The 9,934-nt window shown below is 30.0% G+C and overlaps 1 protein-coding gene across 1 annotated transcript in view; it reads right to left on the bottom strand.

The window, feature by feature from the left end:
- LOC105622576 (regulating synaptic membrane exocytosis protein 1) overlaps nt 1-9,934 on the bottom strand; it is a 138,173-nt gene that overhangs the window by 45,939 nt on the left and 82,300 nt on the right. Inside the window, exon 10 of the mRNA XM_012203995.1 lies at nt 3,268-3,392. Coding sequence (XP_012059385.1) covers nt 3,268-3,392 — 125 coding nt within the window. The remainder of the gene's footprint in view (nt 1-3,267; nt 3,393-9,934) is intronic.

Genomic DNA, 9,934 nt, shown 5'->3' with positions numbered 1-9,934 from the left:
TAGTAGTGTGTGTGTGTGTGTGTGTGTGTGTGTGTGTGTGTGTGTGTGTGTGTGTGTGTGTGTGTGTGTGTGTGTGTGTGTGTGTGGACTATAAATTATAGTTAAATTATAATAATTTCAACCATTTTCAACCACAATAATAAGAACTGTAATTATAGTCATTTTCGGATTACCAATTATATAATATATATTTGTGATAGCAGTTATATGTAATTATTATTACTAACATTACAGCAATAATAATCAATCATGATAATTTACAAATAGTTACAAATACTTATAGTTAAAAATTTTTCATTGTTAGTGTATTATAAGTTATAATAAGTTATAAGACGTAGGCATTATCTTGCTGTCATTCAAGTTAAAGTTAATTGGTATCAAACTGTAATAATTACATTCATAATTATCTAATAACAGCAATAATTGAATGTTTGGATAATCTGAATATTGACTATTGAATATTGACAAAATTACTTTTGACCACATGACATCAATTATCATTCTAAATGAAGAAATTTAATCGTCACATGATTGGGATATGACAGTAGAAATAGACGGGGCATAATTGTCGAAATTATGTTCTAGTTTACAGCTGTCTATTTCAGAATTTGACAGTAGCGAATTAGTCGTTATTCGAATGGATCTTGTCGAGAGAGTTTGCGTGTTCCAATTTTACAAGCGACGGATGTAAGCGGATTAAACAAAGCATTACTGAATTTGTGGGACACAACGAAGGCGTCGTGTCGCAGATTTTTGTTTCGCTATCGCTAAATTAACAAATACGTCATTCTTGTCATAATGTTCACATTTTTCATTCCCTCGTTCCAGTAAGATCTCACAATTTTTTTGTTTCCAATTTGATATTTGATTTATCTGATAAAAGAAAATTTGAGATGAAGCAAGTATACCCCCTTACACTTTCCGAAGAATAATGCGATTGCGTGATATCTGCACGTTCCTTATTAGATATTGTTGCTGAGGGGGAGATTGTTGCTAGAGGGAAGCTTATCGATAAGCGTCATATGGAGGAATCTTTATGAAAATGTAATGACAGTAAACAGGAACGAGGGACGTCTTTTCATCGTTCTCTCCGATCGATCAATCACCCGTCTATCTATCTATCTATGCCGACTCTTTGTACGTGACACTTGAGAGGCGGATAGAGGGTTGAAAAGACTGTACTTCTCGCCTTTTCGTTCAGCCTGACATTTGAATGACATCTGGGTAGCAAGGCATTTAAATTATTTATTTTCTAACATTTCGTCTTGAATTTTATATTGCCTGAATGAATACATTGCCTGGAATTTTTATAAACTTTAGCAGAACTCAAGGATTTGGAATTTTACTTTTAAATTTAAATTCTGTCTCTTTCTGAAAACGTTAAAAAAAAGATCTTTTTTTTTAATAATGCAAAATATTGATAATCATTTAGCAATAAATATGTATGGTGGATATGTTAATAAGCGAGATGTTTAGAATATTTATTATGTGAATTATAATAATATTGATTACAAATTAATGCATAATGTGCTATTAGTATTGCCGTTTATTAAATAAAATTTATCAATTTTAATGTTAGTATGAATATGTAAATGAACAGGACTCTTTATTTAGCTGTCAGTATTTCAACTTTAAATTTAATTAAAATTGATGCATCGAGGGATATTTACTTGCATTTATCGTATATACCCTGATAGGTAACGATAAACATCTCGTGGGAAAAAATATTTTCTATATCCGTACTATACGTAATATTCCACGTAATATTTTCTCGAGCGTTTATTGCTTAACGTTTTATTGCTTAATAGCATTACCTTGCATAAGTTGATAAAATTGCTGCAGTATTGGAGACGATTATTGTATTATAAAAACAGATCATAATGATTTTGAACGAAGTAAAACTTTCCAGCAACGGAACATAGTCATATATTGTGACACAGTAATGCGTGTCGACTTGCAGCTGAAATGTTGCTATTAAATAATAAAGTTTTATTTATTCCATCCCCATAATTATTTCATCCCAAAGAAATAAAAAAAAAGAGTCCCATACATCTATGTCTGAATATATCTGAATGTAGGTAATCTTGAAATCTCTTATCAGAGCATCTCAATCCTAGAAAAATAAATGAAATGTAATTTGGTATATGAAGTGATATAAAACGATAACACAATCGAATGTAATATTTTAGCTATATACGATATCTGTATCTTGTGTTATTATTGGAAAATATAGAATCATACATTGTATTATACAGTGTCGCCTGTATACGTTGCTGGAAAATATTTCATGTTTTTATTAAAATTTAATATAATACACATGATTTTCCGATCCTTTAAATATATACATAGATGGGCCATTTTTATTTCGGATTAATTTTCATTATTTAAAAAAATAAAAAACAAAAATTAAGTGATTTTACATATATTTTAACATTTTTAGAAAGTATTTGTAAGATAGTGTATTTAAAAAAATTGTGTATAAAAGTTATAATTAATTATTTAATGCTTCTAATTTTTCGAAGATAAAAAATGTGCAAAACACAAATGTATACAAAATCATGTATACCATACTAAAGATTAATAAAGTACAATATTCAGTTTATATCGAGAAATAAGAGAATGTGTTTTTAGGAGACCTATATCAATATCGGCGACTTTCTTTTACTTAATAATGTAATTTTAGAGATAAAATTTGTTTAAGGTTTTCTGAATATTATTTGCCTATTTAAGCTCATTTTCACAATATATAATTACCTAAAGATTAAAGGTTACCAATAAATCAATCAATTAAATTCATTCATGAATTTCTTGGTTACCTTTACTCTCTAAATCTGAATCAGATGTGGATAGTCACTAATTACCCAATGGCACTGATAATTAGTGAAATTCAACTATTATAAAAAAGGAAGAATATTTGATTATATAACTAAAATACTGATACTTTATTTATTGAATTAAAATACTGATATTTACACGTTAATTTCAATCTTCCAATACCATATTCATTGAATTTAAGCACTAAAATAAGATTAGTTAAATCACACAATAAAGATTAGGGATCTCACATTTAATTCACTGATTACACAGTGGCATACTTGACACTGATATCAGTGATTATTCACTGATTCAAATTTAGAGAGTAAAGTCTAAAGATCCGGTAGGCAACTTTTAAGATTATTTTTAGAATTTGTATGAAAGATAATCTTGTTATAATAATATCTTTAAAAAATGTTAATTGAATATACAAAATATATATTAATAACGTACCTTATCACCTTGTTGTAAGCCCGCTTTCTCGGCGGGACCACCCGGCACAGTCCATACGATGCACGCGAAGGTGCGCCCGTCCGACCCAGTCTTGCCACCTACCACCCTCATGCCAAATCCACGCGCTGCAACAAAGGGATGTGGGCTAAGAACGAAGTACGTATGCGAAAAGCAATATTACGCCGCAATTTCCGCAGATATCTCTTGTCTTCGTGGGTAGGATTTGCGTCATTGAGATAGGAATACACCGAGCTGTACACGTGTCGCACGTCGGCGCCGCTCGACTCGTTTTAAAGAGAAACGCAGTTTATATGTTTCACAGCAATGTAACTCGCACAGTTTCCCCCAATGTTCTCTCCATAGCAGAATTCATACGTATTCGCTAGTGTAGTTGAAGCTACAACGTCAGGGTCTAGGAAAATAATTAACGCCCACGCTCGCTGTAAACGCGAGCGGTAATTGCACCAATTGTTGGGGTAACAATGTCACGTTGTTAGCGAATCTAATGCGTATGCGAGTGCTTGTAATTTAGGAATTTAGCTTTGCAAATTGTTGTTCGATCATTGATATTTCCACTTTTATATAGAAGATAATAATTTAGGAAATAACAAGCTTTAAGATAATCAAATAGAATGTTTATTAACTATAAAATCTTCAGTATTTATGTATATAATATAATATATATAATAATTTTAATATAGAGAGATAATTTTTTATTTTGGTCTCTACAATATCATCGCACACTAAGAGAAATGTATATGTGACTTACAAAAATTTTCTTTTTAATTAAAAAATTTTATTCTAATCGAAAGGAAAATTTTAGTGAACAAATGTAGAATCTATAACATTATGTATTATTAGGATGCATGTTCTCTCTTCTAAATTCATTTAGGTTGATAAAGCTATTTCAATGCTGTGTTTCGCTGAATTCAGCGCTTAAGCGCACTGAAATACAATCCGACATGACCAAAATCAATTTCGAACTTCGGCTCTAAGGATTTTATATATATATATATAACATCTGGATAAACCCTCGCATACTACGATTAACTATATAGATTCGACAGAATCCCCCTTATTACCACTTATTTGCGACAACCGCAAATTCTACGAACTTTAAGTGGATGAAAAAATTTGTGTGACGTGTCTGCTAAAGTTTTTGAAATTACTTGAAAGTCAGATAAGAACATTGAAATTCTTGTTCTTTTGTTTAATTTTATATATCATGCAGTTTTAATGTATCTATATCAATATGTATCTATATCAATCGTTACGGCTTAACAAAAAAAAATTATAGAATTTATTATATTGATCTTTTCTGAAGAATGCTAATTTTTAGGAAAGTTAATAGATATCCTAAAAGTAAAAAAATAAGGAACATAATTTGAATTTGAATTTCTAATTCAATATTCATATAAATCTAATGCAATATTCATATAAATATGACAAATATAAATTTGAAATTTATTTCGAGTATATTTGCGAATTAGTTTTCCATTCCCGGCAGAAATTGAGTTTGTTGGAATTGACACACATTTATGTAGTCGCAGAATTGTAGAAAATATCGCATAATCATAACTGTTCTCAACCGAATGACGGATTGATCGAGTTTATATCGAGAAAATATAAAACAGATTGAAAGTTTTGCGCTATTTGTGCAAATAATGAAATAACCTTCTATCAATATTTTAACAAGAAAAAGTTATATGCCACGAAGATAGGCAAGAGAAAGGTACAGAAAGGAAACAATAAAAACGGGATTTGTCGATAATAGTATAAAACATTCTCAATTTTTTCTTCCCTGTATGATGATAATAAAAAATTGATCGCCATTGACTTCTTACACTTTTACACGTGACAGGTCATCGTCTGCAGAATTTCGTTCGTTCCTCATGTCTACATCGTAAAAGCGAATTTATAGCATTTATCAAGTTTTCTTGTAAATTGAAAAAACATGTAAAAAAATTTATTTCATTGATAGATTTAAGTTAGGATAAAATGTTGAAAATATTGTTATCCAATTTGAAAATATTATTTACCTGATATATCTATTATACTTTTTTCATTCAATTTAAATTTCTTCATTCTCAAGTTTTAAAATTTGTTTAAAATTCTTTATGTTAAACAATTTAAGATTTGAAGAAAATTTAGACATAAGAATAGGTTAATTAATATCAGAATAATTGGAAGACATATTATATTTAACGCAAAAAAATTTTTGAAAGTATCTACTATAAATGGATCCATTTACGTGGAGATTCAATTAAAACTAATCTCGAAAATTATTTAATATTTATTGTTTATTATTGATAATCTTGAATGAGATTAAACTATTAAATATTAAAAATGATTAAAATCCGTTCCAAATATTACTTAATATTTATTTTTATGTGTCGAAAAACAGGACAAAGAATTAATATATTATATAATAAAATGACTAATGATTCACATTTGGATTCGACAAATATTTTTCATTTTAATATTCCATTTGTGGAAAATATCTTCTTTCTTTTGATGATTTCCACACTCATCGACAGAGCTAGTAAGGTCATGTTGTAAGTAAACGATGTGGGCGTAATATAAGGATCCTTGCCAGAGATGACAGTGTGGGTTGAAAGGGTAAGAGAAAAAGGGTTGAGACGTCGGAGGCACAGTTTGATATACGGCCAACAAACACACGAGCATATAGAACGAGCTCTTATGCCGTTTCTCAATATGCATATTGCGTGCATAGGCAACATCTTCGCTTTCTGCACGTCTAAGCCTCTCTCATCGGCCGTGTGCCATTCTTGCACGTTGCCTGTAATGGTATTGTCCCTGTATATTAGCGTGAGAAATCCGAAACACGCGCGCGAGGAGAACCACTTAATTAAGTGTTATCGTACTAGCCGCGCGTGTAATTTCGTTCTGATGTGTACGAATTAATCCTGTTGCTGCCGCGCACATAATCCCGCTGTCCTTTCGCATGCTCGAATCGTGAGGGAACATTCAGTAAGTCAATAAATTTTAATGATTTTAGATAGAGACACAGCTTTCCGTAATCACTAATTAATCGCTAACTTTCTAGCGATTCAATGTAGTGTAAAGAATAAAAGATATAGATTATAGAAATAAAAAATATTTGTGAAAAATAATATTCTCTGTTATGGTAATAGAATAGAGCTTTTTCCATTTGCAATAATGTTTATGTTTCTGAACAGCACATATTGAATATTTGAAAATTGTGCTCTCAAGAAGTAATCATGATTGTAGTTGTATAAAGCCCATTGCAAAGAGATATTGTTTGCTGTCGTAAATTTGTATATTAAAGTTGAAATTTGGAAACCTGCTCTATCTTACAGAAAATTTATAATGTTATAATCTCTCTCTAGATAGTATTTATATTTGTTACCTTTATGGTGAATATAATTTGCTTTTGTATTCAAGTAAATATTATTTGCATTTTCAAAAAACTAATGCTAGTTCACAATAACTCGTAGGAACAATATCAATGATTCAGCGAATACGAATTGTACGATCGAATGAAATCATCGCAGTTGACAAAGAGTCAAAAAAGTCACATATTTGAGATAAATCGAGTTAAAGCTTCACTCGTCAATGTCTTGTGGTCAGTCAGGGTTTTTAATTTTGGCAGTCATCAAATATCAATCCTACATCCGACGAATCGATGGTCATTCCGAGCTATCGTATATTGATTGACGTGCAAATCTACGTTTGTATAAACGTGACTTTAACGAGATGACATAGACGAAAGACGCGACGAGAATTCAATGACGTCGTCATTTAAATGATCAACGTTATTGAATTCTCGAGTGCAGCGAGATTATCTGTTAATGCTCTGACAAACTAGTTAAGGAGAATCTCGTTTACGTCAAGATAGAGCTCTAGTAGTAATCCGGTTAAAGGTTTCGCTTGCACATAATAATTAGTTATAATGAGTTATGATCTGTTATGATGGATTATGATCAATTGATGGATGCATAAATTTTCTTTCCTTTATGAAAATTCGGAAGAATTGTATTTTATTATTAAATTTTTGTTTTAGTGTTTTAATTCTTTAATTTATCACTTTCTGAATTTATGAATACGCCTGTATAATGTTTTAAATATGATATTGATAAATATAATTAAATATACTAAAGAAGTTTTAAACATATTTTGAGTAAAAGTTTTTTAAGAGTACTTAAGCAAAATTTCGCAAATTAAATATGTTTGAGATCCTTTTCAGAAACAAAAAGAAAAATACAAACGCTTGAAAATGATAGCTTGAAGCTAATTAAAAATATTGGTATTCAACAATTTGTAAGAAGCGCGATTTAATTACAAGTAATGCACAAGTTGCATAATTATAGACTACGTGCTCATTTACGTGTTGCTCTATTGCTTGCGATAACGATGTTAACTCTGAATTATTATTATTATTATCATCGAATTATTTTGTGAATGTGTAAAATGAAATTAAAATTTAATTATAATTAAATATTAATTTAATAATACTGTTTTCTGTTTAGTTTAATATTTTGATATTTGTCAAGAAATACCGTGTTTATTGTTAAAATTGAATCAAAATTATATACATATGGCAAACCATGTTGCTAGATAGTGAAGTTGGAAATAATAGAGAAATGGGCGTGATAATGGGAAATGTGTCTGTTCATAGCCACAGTGTACCTGTGTACCTGTTGCGGACAGTTCAGAAGCTCGAGGCACAACTCCTTTATAGATCTCATTTCTAGACAACTTTTTCTTATTTCCTCTTTTACTCCTCTTTAGTCAACTTCGTGGAATTTAGTTATTATTCCGAATCAACTTGGCGAAATGTTGAAAGATTAATATATGATGTTTGCAAGAAATAATTTATTGAATTTTGCATGACATTTAATAATATGATAATGTCAACAATAACATTACATACATATAATTTTATGTACATATATAATAGATATTTAATAGTTTGTTTAATAAATTAAAATAAAATTTATATTATTTTCATTTTGCTTCTACAACTAGAAATATCTTTGTGAACCAATTGTTTTTTTAACTGCCTTGTAAATGAAAATAATTTGATTCGCATATTCTCATAATTTTCTATAATAAATGTGGCACAAAAAGATCTTGCTCCGGACCCGTGTAAATAATAATAATTATAATAACAACTTTCATCTACGCTTGCAATGTAATAAACATACTTTTTCTTGTCCGTCATTTCCAGTAAGTTTGTCCTAGTTCGCGTCATTGCCGTTGTTCTCCGATCCTTGAGGGCAGATAGTTCAAAATGTTCAAATGAGAAAAAAGTTCTTTTAACGGAAATATTAGCATTTGGTTGATGAGATCTCTTCTTTGAGATACAGCATTGTTGAATGTAAATGAGCGCTTGATAATTTGGAAATATGTATAAAGCAACAGATAGACTTGAGATGAATCACAAAAAAAGAATAATATTCGTATTTCTCTCGGATGTTACTTTCAGAATAAGAGAATGTGGATAAAACATTGCTTACTTTTATAAAATAAAAACGCGTTTTACAGCCGATCTATTTTCATGTTTTATTAAACGTATATGTTTAATAAAATTTGTTCAGAATTGATTATAATATAAATAATGTTTATAAATGTTTATGAAATTTTCCATCTTTTTACATGTATATGCCATATACTTTTTAAGAATCTCTAAACTTTGCTTTAAATGTATATTTTAAATTGTTATTTCTTTCACAACTGTATTAAAAATGCAGTATGTATGCGATTTATCAAGATCCATTTTCATGGTGACGTTATCAAATTGATGAATGACGCATTTTCATGATTATGTGTCTCAAAGTAACAATTTAAATACGTCATGTCGAGATTAGAGATTGAGTCTTCGCGCGCAATTAAACCTTGGTGGCAAGTCCATGTTTTTCCGCTTTATTCGTCGACGTCGTTTAATTATAATTATTGTATGAGTAAAATAAATCGTCTCCACTTACTACTGTTTTTGCGCGAAGTATAACGATGTCACGCGCATGGAGGCGACAAAGCGAGAGGCGTTCCGTTTTAAATTACAGTTTGCAGCAGCGGCAGCAGCGCGACACGATAACTCATACTCTGGAAAACGTGACCTACGAATTAATTTGCATTGTTACTGAGGTTTACATGCGAGCGTCGTCACTCATGAAGAAGTTTTACAGTTTTGCATGTCTATCGCAAATCGGTCCTTTTTTTATCGCTCGCTCGTGAGATATATATGACATTAGCTACGACATTCTAATAATATGAGAAGAAACAATTATAGTAGCAATTCCAGTAGCAATTTTTGCAATTTAAATATTTTTTTATAGAAATAAAATTTATTTTTTATACTAAATTCAAAAAATGAAAAATATGTTAATTTCGCATGTTTAATACAACATTTCTCTCTTTAAAGTATGAGAGAAAATAAAAAATTGTCACTTTTAACACAATATCATTTGAATGTTATCATTGAGTTTAATTTGAAAACACCATTATTAATTTTATACGCTTTGTATTAAACAGAACATTTAGAGACGAAGTATCGGGTTGATTATTTACTGCAATTTTAGCATAATCAATACGACACTTTTTATAGTTTTTGTTAGTTAGTTGTCTTTGTTAATAGAGTGTAGAATAAATTATTCTGTGCGCGCTCTCTCCCTCTCTCTCTCTC

The sequence above is a fragment of the Atta cephalotes genome, assembly GCF_000143395.1.
Source record: "Atta cephalotes unplaced genomic scaffold scaffold00002, whole genome shotgun sequence".
In the NCBI taxonomy this organism is placed as follows: Eukaryota; Metazoa; Arthropoda; class Insecta; order Hymenoptera; family Formicidae; genus Atta; species Atta cephalotes.
This window is presented reverse-complemented; position numbering and strand designations above follow the sequence as displayed.